General features: G+C 38.7%; 1 protein-coding gene across 7 annotated transcripts in view; it reads left to right on the top strand.

Moving 5' to 3' along the window:
• Positions 1-21,750, top strand: part of LOC117934569 (phospholipid-transporting ATPase ABCA1-like) — a 186,270-nt gene that overhangs the window by 78,386 nt on the left and 86,134 nt on the right. For 5 of the 7 annotated variants that reach the window (XM_034856320.1, XM_034856319.1, XM_034856324.1 and 2 more), the window contains 8 exons: positions 844-1,049; positions 2,035-2,211; positions 13,299-13,521; positions 14,235-14,456; positions 18,581-18,785; positions 19,089-19,205; positions 20,035-20,206; positions 21,218-21,349. In XM_034856320.1, coding sequence (XP_034712211.1) covers positions 844-1,049; positions 2,035-2,211; positions 13,299-13,521; positions 14,235-14,456; positions 18,581-18,785; positions 19,089-19,205; positions 20,035-20,206; positions 21,218-21,349 — 1,454 coding nt within the window. Of the gene's footprint in view, positions 1-843; positions 1,050-2,034; positions 2,212-8,327; positions 8,551-13,298; positions 13,522-14,234; positions 14,457-18,580; positions 18,786-19,088; positions 19,206-20,034; positions 20,207-21,217; positions 21,350-21,750 lie in introns of all 7 variants that reach the window. The other 2 variants (XM_034856323.1, XM_034856321.1) reach the window with 1 other exon arrangement.

The raw sequence follows: 21,750 nt of genomic DNA, 5'->3' as shown, positions 1-21,750 counted from the left end.
TGGGCCATAATGGCCACCTGTTTCTTCACAGAATCAATCACCTCACTAACTGAACACAACACTGCTATGCATGAAGCACGCATGTCATGACTGTTGGGTATGTTGGTTTTCTAAGACTCTGCAACACTTACTAGTAAATTGTTTGCCATGTAGAAATATCACTTCTAGCAAAAAATATAATTTTTGAAGTTAGTGATGTTGGACTACTTTTATTTTGAACACAACTGTACATCTAAGAACAGCAATCTTTCCGTTAGATGATTAATTATGATTTCATGTAGCAGTTATGTCCGTAACGTAGGTCCTTTCAATTTCTTCCATATGTTAAACTCAGCACTTCGACTGCTGTGATATCCTCGCTAGAAATACTGAACAAATGCTGTTGCTGTGATATTTAGTTTACCACCATAGTTTGATATAGAATACAGACTAGAGAATCCTGGGGGAGAAATGACACAACTATTGCAGCACCAGGATGTGTGGACAGCTGTCAGGTGTGACTGCCTCCCAGGATGGCTTGCTCATTATCGTTTCATGAAACAGGGGGACAAGGCTACAGAACAGGGAGTGCTAGTGAGGCTGTATCTCATTTGCTTGTCTCTGCTGAAGCCCAAAACATTTCCCACCCCTGGCAGCTCCAGATAATTTGGAACTACACTACCCGGTTTAGTCAATAGCTGAGTGATACTTTTTGCTGAGTATCCATCTGTCAGTGCGTTCATGTTTCTGTTTTATTCCCTATTTTGTGGATACAGATGATTTGTATGCAACAAGAATGTATTACTATAAGACGATTATGTAAAACTAAAAAATTTTTGTTGTACCTCTGTATTTTCTTGACAGTGTTTAGACCTGAATAAGTTTGAGGCAGCCCCCACTGAAAGCCGTCTGGTGGGCAGAGCACTGGAGCTTCTGCAGAATGGCACATTCTGGGCCGGTGTTGTCTTTGAAAACCTCCTGCCAAACTCCAACCAACCTCCTCCTTATGTCAGATACAAAATACGCATGGACATTGATGATGCTGAGCGTACCAACAAAGTGAAAGAAAGGTAATACCTATTAAAATCCTGCATTTACTTTCTGAAAAACTGCAACAGATTCTTCCTTCCTTCCTGGAGTAAAATAATACTTTTGACATTTTGGGAAATGTACTTATTTCTTTTGCCAAGTTGGATGAGAAGATATAAGGCTTATATCCGTACACTTGGTCTAGAGCCAAGAGATGGTTAGCTTAGCTTAGCGTAAATACTGATAATAGGGGGAAACGGCTAGCCTGGCTTGTCGAAAGGTGAACTTGGTACCAAGAAATTATGTGTTCATAAGTCAACTTTACAAGTGCTGGTACTCAGATTTTTTTGGTACTATTGGACGTTGCTAGGGACATTTCCCCTGCTGCCAGTATTTATGCTAAGTTAAGCTAAACTGTCTCCTTGCTCTTCTTTGAAGACCAAGCTTTGTCCAAAGGTAAAAAGACAATTTTCCTGTCAGCACTGCTAACCTAACTATTAGACAACCAGGCTGGTGGTTTCCCAACTGCAATCAGTTTCCAGTATACTTGTTAAGGAGGTAGAGAGGGTGTCCTTCAACCACAAAGTTGGCGGTTCAATCCCCGACTCCTCTCGTCCGCATGTCAAAGTGTCATTGACAAGCACTGAACCCCAAGTTGCTCCCCTGGTGCTTTTTAGCTGCCCACTGCTTCTTAGGATGGGTTAAATGCAGATGTCAAATTTCACTATGTTTTGCTAATGGTTGTGTTTGACCATTGATCGATAAAGTTTAAGCTTTAACTCTCTGCAAGAGAGCTATAAAACATAACTTACAAAAATGTCAAAGTATTCCTTTAGCCCAACGATGAAGAATATGCTGGATTTTATTGTCCTTTCCGTATAAAATGTTATTTATTTATTTTTTTCTGTCAAAGTTTACTGTCAAAACATATAACCTCTATAAACATTGACAATATTTCTGAGCATTCTGGTAGTAGTTTACTTGCCCTTTACTAAGACAGATCATGGTGTGTCTGCTTTTAATAAGGTTATGGTCTCCCGGAGCTCGAGACAACTCCTATAACGACCTGCGCTATATATGGGGAGGCTTCGCCTACCTGCAGGATATGATGGACCACGGCATTATACGAGCGCAGACGTCAAAGACACAACCCCTGGGTGTTTTTGCCCAGCAAATGCCATACCCTTGCTTTGTGAATGACGCGTGAGTACATAAGCTGTTATCTGTCATGCATGTTATTAGTGGAAGAGGATGGAGGTATAACTGCAACCAAATTCGGCTCACTCTTGGGAGTTGCCACTCACTACCACCACATAGAGTTATGGTCTTATTAGTCACTTAGGCCTTCCAGATTGCCCTTTGGAAACTTCAAGATGTTCTGTTATTTGTCTAACTGACCCCAAGTCTGCTGCTGTCTTATGCTATCGCTGCTCACAGAGGAAGGGACTAAGGTTGGGAACTCCTCTAATAATGTCAATGTAAAAAGTCAACATAGCATCCTTAAGGAGGAATTTAATCATGAACCAATGGTCAGCAATTCAAAATAAATGAAACAAATGAATGAAGGCAGCAAGAGGGAATGAGTAGGCCAAAACTATTGATTTTGGTCAAACCACAGGAAATTCCTGAATAGTTCATGAATGCTAAATTATTTAAGCAACCACCATGAATCCCTTCCTTCCTTGTATTTCCGAGGCATTTAGTCCTCAGCAAAGTGAGTGTACCGTACCCTACATCTCACATACTGTAGCTCTATCATGAGCAACGATTGATAACAGGACTCCATCTGTGTTGTGTATGTTTTCATTGATAGCACTGGCTACTACCATGTTAAATCACTCACCAAGGGACAGAAATGATGCGGCAGAACTCCTAATCTTCCACAGCAAAGATTTCCTCAGAGTCTGGGAAATAACTCCCATCCACACAATATTATGATCTCCGTTAATAAAGGAAAAAGCCCAGTGATGCCATCAAGAGAAAAGATAATTACAAGGGAGATTTAAGTCCAACAACACAATACGCCCCTTTCAGTAGACACCCAATCTTCACTCCTCGTGGGAAAACGCAGTTCCACAGATTAGGGATCTAATTTAAAATGTGTATGTGCTTTGGATAGCACAGACTTTACAGTCAAGCAACCATTAGAGAGTTTTTGGATCAACATATTTAAAGAGGCCAAAGCAAGAAGAAGCATGACAAATCTGACTTCATATTGAAGATGCATTTGGGCTTCTAATGTTTACATGGTTTGAGTAATAATATGTAAGTAATAATTCCCTATTTGGTACCACATGTTTGTCTTGAAGACAATGAAAACATAGTAATTTCAAAATAATTTGCTTTATTGATATGGCTTTCATCATTCCTTTTTTCTATTGGTTCTTTATTAAGTGCTTTACTTCAGAATTATATTCTCATTGTGGCTTTTAACATTAACTGGAGCTTCACAGCTTTGCACTTTATGTTGCAGTTGGAAGAAGACTGACATCCTCACTGTTGCATTTTCTTACTTTAGCTGTTTATTCCAATACAATAACAATCAAACCTTGGCACCAGATTCCTCCATTTTCCAGTAATACACAGCAATATCAGAGGTTGAATGCTAAATGGGGAGAATTACTGATGGTTTTCAAATAAAAAGCAGCAATTTTTTAGTTAATTCTTGTGATAATGATGGTCACGGTACAGCTTAATGCTAACACAGATGCTATTGCCTCATTTTCATCTTCCTAACACAAATGATTAATAATTACAGAAAATTGGAGTCATAAAGCACTGCAATACCCTCAGTCCCTCCTCCATTTACTCTTGCGCCTGCCTAGCCATTTGGCCATTTCTATAAATTATTAACACTTGAAAACTGCTATTTTATTCATAAATAATTGAGAGTGAAATAAAACAAAGACAGACACTCAGGAAACTGTTGCAAACTACATCATTAGTTTCTGTAAGAAATATAATCCATTTCTTTTTATCTTTCTATCTTTCAATTACGATTAAGATAGACATTTTTATTGATCCCGTAAGGGGAAATTAAATTTTTTCTTCATTGTCTGTTGTTAGTTATAACACACATTACAAAAAGGCCCGACATACTCAGACATGCCCAGGATTTTCATGTGTAGTAATGGAGAAATGTCGGAGAGAGGGGGCTGCCCATTAAAGGCACCGGAGCAGTTGGGGGGGTTCGGTGACTGGAGGAGACCTGGCAACTCTCCAGCCACCAGTCTTGTCAAACCAATATTTCTGCTTCACTGATAAACTTTAACTAGCAAGGTAGTATTATCTGCACTGACCTCAACACTGCTCAACACTCCTAACATCGGACCTGCCTTTGAAATTAAATAATTTTTCCATTCTTCATTTCCTCACTGACTGTAATGCACTCGATCAGCTTCCAACAATCCGGGCTACTTCAACCACAGCTGACCCTGTTGGCATTTCCAACTTGAGATAACCAAACTGTATTAGCCTCCACTGTCTTTTTATTCAGATTGTGCACCGGCCTGATGACGGCCCGGGATAAAGCCTGACCCTTGCAGGGCCTGATAGCACAAAAACTAGCCCTTTAGCGCTGTTGCACGCTGCTGAATCAGAGGCATCTCTTGTTTGGATTATGAGGCTGTGCTCCCCATCAGTAGGTCTTTCACATTCACAAGGGCTCGATGTGAGATGTAAGGCTGCTTTCAGCAATACATAACCAGGCCACAGTAGGCGTTAGGACTATTCATCTAAGGATGTGAGAGGAATCTACACCAGCTAATTAGCTTAATGTGCGCTCTTTGTACTGGGAGTGGGCTAACAAGTTGAGCATTTGGGTCATCTGAAGCTCATAACAGGGGAAATAAGTTGTAAATGTTTTGTTTTGTTTCATGTTTTTGGACAAAGAAAGCAGATGAGACATCATATAGTTAAAATAAAGTGACTGGCCACACGTTGAAAGACCCTTTTGTAGCCTTGGCCGATAAAGGGCTTATAATATATTGTAATTACAGCTTTCTAAAAATTATTTTTGGATTCCAGGATGCCCAGATACTGTATTTTATTTATGCTACCTGGATGCTAAATGGTCACAATAAAAAGTCTGACTGTGTAACAAATCAGTATGATCAGTGCTAAAGCGGAGTGCGCATTAGTTTGTTTATTCATTTGTTTATCCCTGTCATTTTTCAATGGCAGATGCTGCGGTATGCATACCATCCACGCACATACGTACAGTTCTGGTGAATTTGCGATTAATGTAAAATATTCAAAGACATTCTCTGTTTAGTTTTACATTTTTATTTAAGGTTTTGGTTACTGAAAAACAAATGCAAACCGTTGGAACTTATGTCGAGCCATTTTTTAGGCTAATCTTAAAAAAAATAGTTTTGCAAAACGTAAAGAAATAACATACATGTAAAATTGTGACCGCTAAACATAAGACTAAATGTCTTGCTTGCTGAAAGACAGCTGGAAGTCTGCACATCTTTGGACTTCATCTTAGCTTAGAAGATGATGCCACAAACAAATTTGCACTCACATGTTGCACTTAAATGTGGCTCTTTGTAGTTGCCTTATTTGAAACTAATGCACTTGTACATGATTCTTGCTGTTTGGACTTTATAACTCCAGGGTTGAATGCACTTATTGGAAGTTGCTTTGGATGAAAGTGTGCGCTAAATGTAATGTAATGCTTGCTTTCATCTCTCACAGGTCTTGACCCCACTGTGATATAACTCTGTGAACAGATAATGCTTTCAATTTCTTAATATTGATCCAGTTATTAATATTTATAGAATTATTTAAAGAAATTCAGTAAGGACTAATGGAAGAAAGTGCATCACTATCAATGGGTAACAGATATTATTTTTCACTTCTTGTAAATATATCGCTGAGATATGAATTTTGAAAGTGTTTCTCAAAATGTTACTACACTGGTGGTTCATGGAATTATACTTCTTTTTATGGATGTGATCTTGCTGTTACAAAAACCCCCACAAAATATGGGTTCCTAAGTACTCTTTATGTCATAACCGCAGGCACATTTTTCCTGAAGCAATCATTTCTACCAGCAATGATCCACATTGAATAATAGGGTCTGTTCCCTTCGATGAAATGCTCATTTTTAGCCAGCTAAGGAACTCAACGATATATTTGCTCAGTATGACACAAGAAGCATAGAACGCCAACCTCTGGGGAGGCTGCGCTCTACTATATCTCGATTCACTGAGAAATCAGTCTCCTTACTTTCCTAAATTTAGGTCACGCTGCCAATGTAACTGGAGCCCTGTAACAGAGACCTGCCGGGAGTTCTATTACTTAAGCACCCTTGATCGATCAGCGAATGTATAATTCAAGAGCATCTGGTGGCAAGGTTGTCAGTGTCAGACACGGTGTGCATGACTGATCTCTCCGCCTCTAGGGCTAGAAGTCAAAGAAGGAGTTAACTCACAAAGGCTGTCAGCTGTAGATGTAATGGTAGAATGTGGAGCAGATAATACCAGAATTAGTATTCAACCTGATCCGCTTGCAATTTGAGGCTGCTTACCGCTCTAGAAAAAGGTGCTAATTTAGGCGTTAGCTTCATTTGTTGAAATGTATCAATTTCAAGTTCTGAAAGTTTGAGTTCCAAAGAGGTATTTTTTATTTATATAATCTTGTAAAAGATTTAGGTTAGAGTTGCTCTCCTTCTGAGCTTTTTGAAACTCTGTGTCATCCAATCCTTTCTTGCTGCTTATCAAGGCCTTGTTTGAAAGTGAACCATCCCACGAGGACAGGGGAAGTGTCCTCGAAAACAGGTCTGTCCCCTTCTAATTCAAGTTCTTGTATAACTGAAGTCCCTAAAGTCCCTCTAGGTCTCTTAACTTAATCTGTTTGTTGTGTTTGCAAGACCATCCACTACTTTCATCCTCAGTTGATTTATTGACAAAACTCTCCATGCTAAACATTATTTAGCATACACTAAAACTTGAAGTGAATGCATTTTTGATGGTCCCTGATAGCTCGGTACTATTCAAGTTATTCACTTAGATGAAAGCTGCCACAATTTGATAATGGGAAAATGCATTTGAAAAGAAGTAAGATTTAAAAAGAAATCACCGTCTGATAAAAACACTTATCCAAGCCTATCTAGCAATTAAGGAAAGTAGATGTTTGAATGAACTGTTCTCATTTGGCAGGGATTTAAAAAGGGCTTTAAAAAAAAAAATTCCAGAATAAAGGACAAATTCATTTTATGAAAATGTGCTGGCAGTGTAATTTGATCAGTTGTGTATGTTAAATACCTTGAAAGGAAAGCATCATTCCAATTACTAAAAATATACTTAACGTTATACATCCGTGCTGATCAGTGCCTTGTTTGCAATATACTAGCCCTGGTATTTATGGAATGTACACATAAGTGATATGTGAAATCTATACTTAGTCAAAATCCATTTGATATCTCTCCTTCGCTGTCTAATAAAGCAAAGGAAGCACTTTGTTATATTGGCAGAGGAGAAGATATTGACATGGCATTTTGGTGGCATTATGAAGCCAGTTTAATATGGCCTCATTGTGTTGTAACAGCATCACATCATACATCATCTGTGGCATGAGCTGGAGCACTAAATGGCTTGTTTCAGCTGATGCACCAGGTTTAAGAAGGTTAGCTGCATTTGAAAATAAAAAATGCCTCAATGGCATTGAGTCCTTGAATACAACTCAGATTGTCTTGATTGTCCCTCATGCTTATAACATTTTCAGTATCCGCGAAACTCTTTTCATTTTCATTTACTTCACTGGAGCAACTACAGGTAGAGATTCCAAACGGCAACCTTTAAAATAGAGTAGGCATGTAAAAAGTGGATTCTCTTTTTGTCTCTTTCTTATCAATTAATCTTAATTTTTCTCAAAAGTTAAAATATAATGAAATATGTTCATCGCACGCTCCTGAAGCCCAAGGTGAGTCAGCAATTTGAACCACAGTCCTAAACCCAAATACTTTCAATTTGATGTCATATAACACAATCGGGGAATAAATGGTAGAATCCACACACAGTTTCTTTGCTCACACATTGTTCTTATTCGCTATGGCAGTGCAACATCACGAACAGTCGTATAGTAGATCTTCATGACTGCCTCATGTCATTCTAAAATAATGAGATATCACAGAATACCCACCATCTATATACACACATACACATGAAGAGTATGCATCAGTTTAAAAGTACACTAGTACCCATCTGGCATGATTAACTCCATCTCAAAGAAAGCCATGTCCTTATATTCTCCCTTTGTCAATGTACAATCCTGATATCTTTTGATTGCTTTTTATTTATTCTTTTTACACCCAGTTTCATTCAGAGTATTGGAAACATCCTCCCCATGTTCCTGGTGCTGGCCTTTATGTACACTGTGTGCATGACCATCAAAAGCCTTGTGCTGGAGAAGGAACTCCGGCTCAAGGAAGTGCTGCGTGTTGTCGGCATTCAAAACGGTGCGCTTTGGTCTGCGAGGTTCACAGAGAACATTGTTCTGCTCGCAGTTCCCTGTGTGCTCATAAGTGTCATGGTTAAGGTCAGTGGAAAAATAAATCACCCAATGCAAAGTATCAAAACACAAAGCATACAATATGAATATAGTGTGTGTATGAAATGCTTTTTCAGTCATATTTTGTCCCCAAATAGGATCTATTTTGCATTAAAAGGTGTTTAGAGTCCATATGTGTTGAAGAATTGCAGCATCCTCAAATGTGGCTGAATCTTCTTGTATTAACATAATTTAAATTTAAGCTCTTGGCCTAATTTCAGCTAAAAAATAAAGAAGATAAACAAGAGAGATTACATTACTGCTCATGAAATGCAGCAAGTCATACAGGTCAGAGAATTGTTCATGCTTTGTGTTTTGCTATTTTTGCCTTCTATTAATTATCACCCAATTAATGAGCACAGAACCAAATCATTATCCGTGATTGTTCAAATCAGCCTCGTCGGTCTAATTAACTGAGCATGCAACCAAATCTGCAATTTAGTCAAATTAAAATCACCTCAATAGTATTGGCCCTTTTTTTCCTATTATTGCATCACCTCTTCTTTTGTGTCTTACAATAAGGAAGGCTTCTGTTAAGTCATTTGAGAAGTGAATTATTGATACTGTATATTTCCATGATTGCAATGAACATTCATTATCTTTGGCCACTCTGCACTATGCTACAATATGTTAAAACAAATCTACTAAGTGATTTAAATGAATAACTGTAAGTGGGAGAAATAGTGGTACACCAAAGACCTGAGGTTAAGAGAGGGGCCCTAGTGTGTGGGCTGAACTGCCTTTAGCAGCCCTGAAGTTTATATTTTTTTAATTCACAGCTCTGATATGTCTGAAAAAGTAAGATGATTTAACTGGTGTTATGCAAGATAAATATCACAAAACAAGATTATTATATCTCTTGTTTTTACCTTCGCTAACTAAAACAAAATGTATGAGTATTTTGAATTTGAGACTTGTTGTCAAAGCAACATGTTTAGATTAGTTTTATCCAAAAAGTCAGCTGACTTTGAACTCATGCATAATGTACACAGGTTGGAACAGTAAGAAAAATACTTTAAACAAGCAAAGCCTATCCTTGCATCATCACTCTCATTATGTAAATCACACTGTAAGTACGATCATCTAAGTTGGTTTTATTCCCAGGAAAGAGGCCAAAGAAGTGAACAACAGTTGTGTGCAGTGTGTTTCTTTTTTTTCTTTTTAAGCAGATGTCTACATACTGAAAATATCTTATAGGTTGTGATCCCTCTGTTATATCAGTGATTTGGCAGGATATTTTGGACTTGCTTATCTGTTGGAATGATCCTGCTAAAGGATCAATGAGAAAAGACGCACTAAGCACTGCTTTCACAAATGGGAGACGCTTTGCGCCTTCAGCAACACACGATATAACATCGTTATTGATAGTGTCCGTAGAATAGACCACATCCTTCAACAGTCCCTTGTTTTGCAGGCCATATTAATGAAATGAAAGGATGGTTTTTTTGGATCTGCCTAATCAATTTTTGCGGTTTAATTGGAAAATGCGGCTGGTAAATAAAAACTGATAATTGGACAGCTGGGTGAAATGTAATTTCCCATCAGCCTAATATGTTTACAAATTGTTGATAGCTTGCAAACATTAATAACAATAAATTGAGTTAGTCGAATGCCTTGGAGGAGCAACTGCAAACACAATGTGTATTCAGATCACAGGCCCATTTTAAATGATAATTTCACAGCCATTTTCAGAAGATTAATAATATTAATAATAATAATAATAGAAAATCAAATGGTAATTATCATAAAGCTGTATCTGGATTAGGTTTGACAAAAAACAGTTATGTCGTCTGCACCTGAGTCCTCATTTTACATGCGTTTGTTCTTTCGTTACGTAGGAGGTAATGCATTTATTATTTGTCATTGAGATTGATGTAATTTCACTGTTCCCACATGTGGTTCCAGTCTCAAACCAGCTCAATCAAGGTGTTTTTGATTTTGATTTTATTTTTTACTCAAAACAATGACAATCGATACACATTTGCTCTCCCAAACAGTATGTCCTTGTTATGAGAACGTGAGACCACCTCAAAGGTTTTGTCAATCTGATTAATGTGTTGTACAAATGACAGCGTCAGAGACCACCTTCACAGTTAGAAGGCAGCGATTTACATGTCCTCAATCACTCATGCACACAGGACAAAAATAATAGATACGATTGATCCATAAATGGATAGTGGTGGAACATTACATTTACCTTAGTACCAAAGTCTGATTTTGTACTTCACTTAAAAACGTCCATATTATACTACTTTATATTTCCACTACACTTTACAGTTCAACATTTTTTTGACAGCTATAGCTAATTAAAATATGATATGATACATTGTTCATTGTAATTAAGACCGCCCTCAAAAGATACAACATTAAAATGCTGCTTACGTTTAAAAATTAAAAATAAGCAGCAAAATAAGAAACATTTTGCTGATATTGCTTACATGCTTTCACTAAAGTAAAATTTTGAGGCAAGACTTTTATATGTAGATTTACATTCTACTTTTACTTTTATTGTTTTTTCTCTGAGTGCTTCTTCCACCACTGACAGTGGTTCACACTTGTGTTAAAGTTGCACTGCACAGTGAAAAAAATTTTTTTAATCACCATTATAACGAGATGTCTGTCAGTTACCGACAGACTTATCCCCATTTACTCCTGGTAATAACAATAAATATGTATCGGAATGTCTCCTCTGGAAAAGGAAAAAAGCAAGATAATCAAGGGGTAAATGCATGCAGAGTGCATTGCAATCACAGGGCTTATAGATTGCAGTGTGATGAGATCTCAGCCAGGTGTAAATGCATTCAGCACATATTTGTTACATTTTTTAAAGCAGTTGAAATCAATTTTTTATATTAACAATGGATCAAAAGGCCATGCGTTTGGGAAAAAGGTTGCTTATACCAGTAATGATGAACCCACAAATAGTAATCAGCTTGCCCTCAGCTCTACAGAGCACTCCAGCAGGCAGCTGTATTTGGTAAGAAAGCTCTTAAAACCCACTGTATGCTTGCTGCCTGGAACCAAACAGCAGACAAAGCTAGCGACTAGCTGGTGATCTCAGTAACAAAGGTCCTTGGCCAAATGAATGCTGGTGTTACTCTATGTATGTTGGCAAATGTTTGCTAACATATCAACTTTATAAATTGCTAATATTTCAGTGTTGTTTTTACAACTTTTTCCACTGCCCCCATGTGACAAAAAATGATTAGGTAAAGCTAAGCTTACCCAATCTTGCATATTGCTGTTACCTAAAAGAAAATTAAGTAGACCCGATGTAGCAACACAGTTTTCATTGACCTGATATGTCTGATGACGAGATTACCCACCTAGTTTGCGTATTGATATCCAATCATAATAGTTGGCAGAATTGCAAACCTCTTTAAACACACTTGAAAATACATGCTTTCCTCGCCTAAATGTTTTACATAAAAAGTGATACAGCTCCCATATACTTTGGCCCTCTGTGATGTACTTGAGGTCATCGGGAAGTTAACACACTCAATTAATTGTTCCAAGTGTCAGTGTGATTCTAGGCCTTACTGACAAAGAGCTACAGAGGTTAGAATGGAGAGGTTCTATTTCTGTCCAAGTAAACCATCTGTAAAATGATTTGAAAACACTACTGTAAGCATATCAGATGGGCTACACACAAAACTAGTACCACAGCCACACGTTTTAACTTAGTACAGAAAAAATCCAAACGAAAAACACACAGAAAATTGATATTTGTTTTTCCTTATTTCCTTTTGAAAAGTGCAAAGAAAAAAGCCACAAAAGTGCAAAATACAAAACTTCTCAAATAAAAAAACACATCCCCATCATTCACACACATACTTGAATTAACTATATACATACATTTATAGAAATAAATAAATATAAATGGGTGAAAGGGTGAAATGCAATACTAAGGCCCTATTTTTGCTTTGAAACAGCTGCAGCCATCACAGGGTTAACATTTTCTGGTCATGTTTGGTATCAATCAATTCGTCTTCTTATTGGCTAAACGGGTAGGCCGGTTTTGTAACATCTAGTTGTAACTGGAAGAAATAGATGTCAATCCTTCCCACGTTGGTCCTCCCTGAACTCTGCAACATGAGTGGCATCTAGTAGGGCCATCTCGGGTTAGAGTAAAGGGATTGGCTTCTATCACCTGTCAATCGAATGCTTAGACGTCAGGAAATCCGCCGGTGTGCTCATTAACAGTGTACCAGCCCAGGGGGAGATGAGAGAAGCGATCAAAACCCACAAATGATAAAATGTTTAGCTTTCTTTCCGTTGAAACTCGGTCAGAAACTACAAGATTGCGAGGCGACCAGCTCATTTTGGATAAAATGCCTTGGATGGTCGGCAATGTAGGGAAAAAATTTTGATCTTTCACCGCTGTGAATGAAGACACGAGATGGATGCAAACTCGACTTTAGACACTAGCGGTGCAGAATCTTTCTGTATTTCTTTACTTCATAACAGGATTATAAATATAACAAAGTCATGCTTTGTTTGTGGGCTTAATCAAATCATGAGACTAAGCTTTTAAAATAGTGTGATGAGCGTGTTTTTGAACAATTAATTCTTGCAATTTATGAAAACGTGTGAGTGGAGAAAACGGGACGGTGTCGCTATGGGTATAAATGTAAAGGTCTGCAGTCAGATGTCACCATCCAGATACAGATTGTATGTTACTACCAGATGTATGTGGGGTTATTGTCTTGTCTGGTCTGGGCTCCTCCACCTTTCAGGTTCCTCCGGTCTCTGGCCCGCTCCCTCCCCTTATACATGACTTTAGCCTGGATCTACTCAGTGGCCATGATCGTTAAGGGAATCGTCGCAGAGAAAGAGGCGAGGCTTAAGGAGACAGTGAGGATCATGGGCCTGAGAAGTTCCATCTATTGGCTGAGCTGGGCAGTATCAAGTGTGCTGCCGCTGGCCGTCAGCGCCCTCCTCCTTGCCCTTATACTGAAGGTGATTTAAAAAATGATTTAACAATGATTCAAGGAGGACCCTGCACTACTTTTGGAGAGTTTGGGGTATCAAGTCTCATGGAGTAATGAGACCTTTTTTTTAAATAATGAAAATGGTAATTTGAGGAGAAAGCAAAGCACTAGAATGAGATAATTGTACTTGATGCTGGCACAGTTGTACTTGATAGTTCATTTAGTCTGTGCACATTTGGAAGAGTTTCTATATTGAACATTCATACAGCTCCATGCAACAGTCCTAAATAAGGTTTTTAATCATAATTTCATCCATTACAATAGCATCGTTATCCTAACCGTTCAAGTGCCTCTTTGAATTTGGCTCAGAGAAGACATCATGGTGTAATGGATAGATTCACAAGTATATCACTAAAATGAGAGTAGGGTCCTCCTTCAAACTGCCAGTAAAAGAGTGACACATTTAACAACTTTCAGATTATGGAATAGAATATCAGTCAACTGGGAAATGTTCAATTGTCTCAGAAATATTGATACCCCGGATAATTTAACCCTTTCAAAACTTTACTCTTACTCTGGCTACTGTGTTGTAAACAAATCTGCTATAATAATCATGCTTTCTGGATCTCTTTGTTATCCTGATAAATAATCTGCAAGATAACCTCCTCTACCAAAACTCACATTTTCAACATCAAATTCTTCTGTTTTTCTCACGTTTTTTTATTTGTTCTTCTGACACAGTATGGCAAGGTGCTACAATACAGCGACCCATCAGTAATCTTTGTCTTCCTGCTGGTGTTCTGCCTGGCCACCATCAGCCAGTGCTTCCTCATTAGCGTCTTCTTCTCTAAGGCCAATTTAGCAGCGGCGTGCGGGGGACTCATCTACTTTGTCCTCTACCTGCCGCACATCCTCTGCTACGCCTGGAGCGACGTCATGGGTTTTCAGGCCAAGGTTGTTGTGGTAAGTCTGACACGGTTTTTAATATCTTCCACTTGCCGTTATCATGAGGGCCGACTGTAGTTTGAGTTAAATTTAATGTTATGTTTTTGCCACTATAATCACCCTTTGGCAATCCAAATTTCCATTTATATCCAAACAGGCACCAGTCTAATTTGATTTGGTGCTGGTTGTTATCAAAGCAAATGAATTCACTCCCAGTGTCTACAATACCTGTGAGAGATTTACCTTTATATTCCCTGCATAATTCTCCTGATAATGAGGTGTGTCTGCCAGATGAATTTAGAGGTACCGGGAAATTTAAACTCAAAATCATTTAGGAATTGTTTTAAATATTAATACTGCTACTACGCATTGGTACCCATTTGTTCTGCCATATTTTGACACAAACCTGTGTCTATCTACTAGTCTCTACTTTTATGTAAATAAAAATAATTAAGTTAGGGATTTTAGTACACCATTGCTCAACTTTCAGTTTAGCCTTTTTGCGTGACCTTTATGCCGGTTCCGGTAGCATTTGTGCTTAAGCTGTCCTTTCTGCAGACAGAGGCACACAAAGTCTTGGATCTTAATTGCCGTGCGCGGGGCATCTTCCGAGAATATCAAACGGGTCTGGTTTTCTTATTTGTCAATTCCAACAATGCGGTATCAAGGCAAATAGTCTTCTGTCTTTTTTTTAACAAATTGGCAGTATTGGCAGTCAATAATACAACAAACAGAAGTAACTACTGCTTTCATCTGCGGACACTTGGTAAACCTTGCTTTTGCAAACAAGGAGTGCCGATTATCCCGCTAAAATTGCTTATCTTTGAGTTAATCATTCAAAATTATGTCATTTTTTTCCCCTTGAAAATCTTTTCACTCCATTTCCTTTTACAGGTCAGGTAGGCATTTTACATAAAAAGCACTGCAAACCTTATTTAGTCTCTACACAAAGTGCCATTGCTTGATTCTCCTCTGTTGCTGAGATTTTTTTCCCCTGCTCCAACTAGATGGATAGCCCTCTAGCCCTCTAATTAGCATGAGATATGATTCTCTGACCAAACCACTATCCAGTTCATCCTTACACTTTAACACAGAGAGTGTGTGTGTGTGTGTGTGTGTGTGTGTGTGTGTGTGTGTGTGTGTGTGTGTGTGTGTTTCTGTGTTTCTGTGTGGGTCTCCCAACTGTGATGAAACTACACTGTGCCAAGGCATACAAATTCTCCCCCACATTGTCCTTGATAATGAAGCCTTTAATCGGAACAGAATTTCAAAAGTTGACCTCAATTTATATGAACAGTTTTTGATTGCAACCGTGTGCCAAAGGAGACGTACAGGTCTATCAGAGGGCCACTATAAGATGGGTTGTAGTCCCAATCCAACTAGCTATCTACTCCACTCTGACTATTTTCTCCCTCTTTTATATCCAATGTTTAATGATGTAGGAACAAGAAAGAGCCCAGCGTTTCTTTATGCTTTGGAAAACCCAACATATAACTTTAAGCAAAATCATTTCAAACTTCTCAGGTTTTCCTTTGCTGAAATCAATTAATTGATCTATGATTTTGACACAGCTTGCAGCTGACTTGAGTATATAAATCAAGTAAATAGTGAGTTTTATTAACATCATAATTTAGCGTTTGCTTGAAACTGTTATTAAGCCATTTGTGCCGGATGCTTCACGCCGACACATTACATCTACCGCCGGTTGCTGCGTTGCGCAACTCTGAACCTCCTGCCGGCTATTGCGTGGCGCAAAGGATCATCTAGCACTTCTTCATCACCATCTACTACATCCTCCCTCCCAAACTCCTCACTATCTTCCAACTCAATTTCACTGCCCTCGCTCGTCTCTCAAAAATGTATAAACAAACGCACATCTATGTCTGGTTGACAGTAGATTTTGGTGGTCACATGGCTTTAAATAGCCAACAAGACCCGCCTCATGTGTATTTGAACCAATGACAGTGCGTTCTCTGCTGCACGCGTCACAAAAAGATTGACGAATACAAAATGCTGCGGCACACAGCAGCCGGCAGGAGGTTCAGAGTTGCGCAACGCAGTAACCGGCGGTAGATGTAATTTGTCGGCGTAAAGCATTCGGCACAAATGGGTTAAACTAAACACCACAAATGGCTTATTCAAGTGTTTAAAAACAAACGTTTCACGACAGTCATCAAATTGTAAAAATTGCTCTTACAGTTTCTTAAAATCAAGATAATGTCGTCAAATTGCTTGATTTGTCTGACCATCATGCCAAAACCAAAGATATTCACGCTGCTGATCATCACATTGGAGAAGCTAAAACAGGGGTATCTGAAAAAATGACTAAAACAATTAAAACGCTTATCGAAGTGGTTGCCAATTTCCCCTCACTTTACTAATTGATTAAAGGTATGATTATTGCAGCTCTTGCCCCCTCTTTGTTTTTCTAAATAAAATCAATTCTGATTAATGCTTGAAACACACATGTTGTATTCTGACATTTTCATGTACAACAAGAACAGCTTCTTCAGACACAAACTCATTTGTCTCTGTTGGGGATCCTGTCCCTCATCCCAGCTTTAGTTGTCATAAATGTCCTGGAAAACGACATCCTAGAAAGAGCTGGAACGCTGATCTCTATTCCTCTCAACGATGCTCCTTGTCTGCAGCCAGCTGAATGGTGGCTGAATCCTGTGTTCAATAGAGGCTGCTTGTTTTGTCTGCTTCCCAACTCCTGCCCATTTCTCAAAAACCAAATAAGTGGCTCCTGTGGTTTTGTCAGCCGTTCATACAGAGGTCAAGGATGGATGCCCCCTAGCCCTGCTGTCACCCCTCATCTACTGACTCTCTGTTGATTGCTTGTCAGTAGATGGGCAGTGGACGACAACACGGGAGGTTGCCAGCAGGGTTAGCAGCCAGGATAGAGGTTTGGGTGTCACTGCAGGGCTTTCCAGATTCTCTGCCTGGTAAAGTGACGTCGGGTAGACAGTATCCATGATTGTTTGTCTCTGAAGCTTCAGCAAATGCTGCTGCTTCTGCCGAGGTGGAAATGCTGTGAGCAAATGAGGCGTGTTAAAACAGCTGGCGGACAACATGGCAATGCAGAGTGATAGGCCATGGCAGATGATGTCTCACGGGCAAAGTATCATTTGCAATTTCCTACAAAATGAAGGCTCCAACAAATCTTTGGTTTTCAGACTTTTTTTAGCCTCAATCTTTGTTCTCGTCTGAAATGAAGTCCTTTTAAGATGTTCACAAAGGCAAAAACACAGTGAGGAAATGTTTGATGAGCTTATTTTGACCTTGGGTTGTAAGATTAAGTCATCAGCTGAATGATTTAATAATCCATTCTCTGACAGGGGCAACCTCTAGCTCCCCCCAGTAAGAGTCCTTTGTAGCTGCCTGGGTTCAAACCAGCCCTTACCGTGTGTCAGCCCCCATCGCTCTCCCACATTTCTTGTATATCCCCCATCACTTTCAAAAAAAGGGAAAAAGCCCCGAAAAATACTCTTAACATTCTCTGAGAGGGTTTACTCTACCTCACCTGATAGAATTTGCACCCTATAAACAATTTAGACAGTGGCCCAGGATCAAATCTGACCCGTGGCCCTTTGCTACATGTTATCCCCTCTCTTTCCTGCTTTTTTGTACTTATTAAAAAAACAAAATAACTCTTTATTTTTCTCTGTTACTAAATTTTATAGATTTTAAAATTACATTATGGAAAATACACAAATCTGAGTTAGATGAGAGAGAGCGAGAGACACCATTCTAATGTCAGTATGTTAATTATGTAACTAGCCAGCAGCTGCTTAGCTTAGCATAAAGACTGGAAACAGGGCAACAGTTTGCAAATGTTACATTTAGTTGTTCGTACAAAAACTGTAATGTAAAAATGTCAATTCACTGTTACATGACAGCTTTTGCTTGGCCTCGACCAGTTGCCAGGCAACCAGTGGAGACTCCAGGAAGTTGGAGTCAGGCTAGCTGGGGCTGACCGGCTGCTTGCTCCAACTACATATTTATTGTGCAGACAGGAAGTGGTGTAAATCTAAGAGAAATCTATCTCTCAGCATAAAAGCAAATTAGCTTATTTTCGGAAATGTCTAACTACTCCTTTAACTATGGATGCTTTTATCTGCACATCTGTTATTCCCCAGAGTTTGCTGTCATGTGTGGCCTTTGGCTATGGCTGTGACAACTTTGCCAAGTATGAGCAGCAAGGCATCGGTATTCAGTGGTACAACATCAGAAAGAGTCCAGACGATGGAGAACGCTACAGCTTCGTCGTCTCCATCATCATAATGCTCTTTGATGCTGCTTTTTACTGGGTGCTCACCTGGTACATCGAAAATGTCTTTCCAGGTATTCATTTTGAAGCAGATTTGTTAAAGTATTGTGTTATTTGTAACACTGCCATATCTTAAAGAAGATTGAAAAATGCAAACAGTTGGTGTTCTATAGAATTTTTTCCTTTTGCATTAGATGCCTTCCCTTAGCCCAGCTTAAATCAATGGGCCTTGCAGCCATCCTAACAGTTCTTTTCTCATCAACTGTAATTAAAAGAGGAATTTGTGCCAGGCTGTCAAGAGGAAACATACACTGTTAAGTGCAATATATCCTCAAGCAAAGCTGTTAAATGTGATTGTTCTTCACGCTTGATCCCAGGACAGTATGGAATCCCAAAGCCATGGTACTTCCCTTTTACTGCATCTTACTGGTGCGGGAAAGCCTCAGTGACTGGCGTTGACCACGGCTTGCTGAAGGACTCCACTGTGTATAATGGTAAACGGCCAAATCATTTTCAATTTTCAGCTGTGGTGTGTATCCGTAGTGTAATCTGCGCAGTTATTATGTATGTGTCACATTCTCAACAGCTCAGCCTTGTACAGTACTAGAGGGAACATAGTTCTAATAAGAAGTGTGAGGTAATTGGGATGGGTCGCAAACAAACATTAGCACCTTATTTGTCACGTAGGGTGATAATGGAGCTTGGCGCTTTCTGTGGAGTTTCAAGTCTGGAACTTAATAAAACTATTTCCAATTAACATCCAAGGGAGTAAGCTATAGTTGTTGTTATTTTTTGTCTTTTAGTGCTCAGCAGTGTTCACTTTTTACCTTTGCCCAATCTGTAGTGTTGACAATAAGAATTAAAGGAATAACATACTAAATTTAAAAAATCAAGTTTTACAGTGTATACAAATGTTACTAATGTAAACAAATCTTTTGCAATTTTCAATTCCATTTCAAGTTTCTTTTAGTCATAGTATCAAAGAGGAAGGAAGACACCTGGGACAGACCCAGGCTCTTGGTAGGCGGAGTCTGACGGTGCCGGTTGTGGGTGTGATGAACAGTGGCAATAATAGTCACAATAAAGCTAATGTTACTGTGACTACAAATGGTATACGTAGTAGTTATGCACCATTAAAAAATATTACTTAGTTTAATTGTGTTGTTACTTGCGTGGTCCTTATGTTTTTTGAAAGAAGGGCTACTTTGTTTAAATTTAGATCATTTTTTGTGTCTTTAGAAGTCCTATCTTTAACGTATTTTACCTGCTTTTATGCTTGTTTTCTTTACGTACATGTGCGTGTTTATGAATGTGTTTCTAAAGAGTATCTGGAGAAACCAGCACCTGGTATGAAAGCAGGGGTCTCAATCCGCAATCTTGTTAAAATCTACAAGACTGGAAAGAAGCTCGCTGTGGATGGACTGAGTATGGACTTCTACGAGAATCAGATCACATCTTTTCTTGGCCACAATGGAGCCGGAAAAACAACCACAATGTGAGTTATTAGTCCCGGGCTTTGCCACTTGGCTTAATGTTTATGTTTTTTCCCAAGGTGCAACTAATCCAGCTTGTACACAATGCCAACTGTACTCTTGCTACATTAATTCAGTGGTTGCTGCTTTCAAAGAGTCACATCTTCTGAGAGGACATTTATCACACATTCTGATGTTGTGTTGATAGCAAGACTTAGCTAATTGCTGTTAAAGAAAAGTGTGGAAAGGTTGCAAGGGCTTTAGGATGACAGGATATAACTGCAACCCAGTGGCCCAGAAAGAATGAGCGAGGGAGAGAGCAACTGATGCAAGACTAAGGGCTGAAGAGAAGGCATCCGCTCTGAGCAACTGTGACGAAAACATAACAGAGAGGACAGGGGAAGGATTCTGTCACACACACCGAAGCTCTGTGTGGATGCATTTCCACAGCAACGTGTCTATCTAGGTGTGAGATGCAGTGTTAGAATTGAGTTTGTGCTCAAATGAAAAAAATATGCAGATGGAGAAATGCAAAACCAACCAAACTACTCAATATTGAATATTGTTGAAAAGTGTTTGTTTTGTATAAATTGTTACTATCATACTTTTACTATTTTATGATCTTTTGTTTGTTGTTTGTAAATTGTTTGTTATAATTAATTATAAAAAAATTAATGGCCTGAGACTGAATACAAGTTGATGAAGATGATACTGTATGGATATTCATCTTTCCCTTTATGAACATTCCATTAGAATATGCTGTTAATGCAGGATATGATTACAATAGACATGTCTATTGTTTAAATGGAGCTGGGAATCAATCTAATTCACTATTATGTTAACCAGCTGCTTCTAAGCTGAAGTAACTGAACTGAAGTGACTCCTTTGGAGTGCTTAAGCAGCTCTATAATTATTAGAAATTTGTTATCATGAGTTTGAAATCAACAGCCTTGGTTAACCTTTAAGCTTTCTAATAAGGATATTTGTGTCTTGTTTATTTCTGTTTTTTTTTTTTTCTTTATTTTTCTCTGTAGGTCAATTCTGACAGGGCTGTTCCCACCTACATCAGGAACAGCGCTCATCAACGGATATGACATCCACACGGACATGGACAGCATCCGAAAGTACTTAGGAATGTGCCCACAGCACAACGTCTTATTCAATGAGTGAGTCAATTTATGAGATCCATCCATGTTCTCCACGGGTTATTGGTATAATCATCATGTTTAGCTTCTGGTGTAATTAAAAAAAGGAAGAAAGGGAAAAGAGGTCATTACACTGCAATTTAATAATATGGATAATAAGGGATCAGTCTTGTCTTATGTTTCACATCAACAACTATCCCTTACCATTTTTCTCTTTTAAAAATTAAATGAACTTTGCTCAATCTTGCCACAAAATTTCTTCTAATGGCATCATTCCCAACCATTATTCAGTTTTTATTTCATCTTTAGAGTCCCCCTCTATTTCGCTCTCCCTACAAACTGATTACCTGCAGCTTGACACAAGTCCTACATCATAATTAAGGCTAAGCACCTGCAAATTACTTTCATTACTATTAATCCCA

Source organism: Etheostoma cragini, chromosome 19, assembly GCF_013103735.1.
Source record: "Etheostoma cragini isolate CJK2018 chromosome 19, CSU_Ecrag_1.0, whole genome shotgun sequence".
Classification (NCBI taxonomy): domain Eukaryota; kingdom Metazoa; phylum Chordata; class Actinopteri; order Perciformes; family Percidae; genus Etheostoma; species Etheostoma cragini.
The sequence above is the reverse complement of the archived record's forward strand: the minus strand, read 5'-3'. Positions and strand labels throughout refer to the sequence as shown.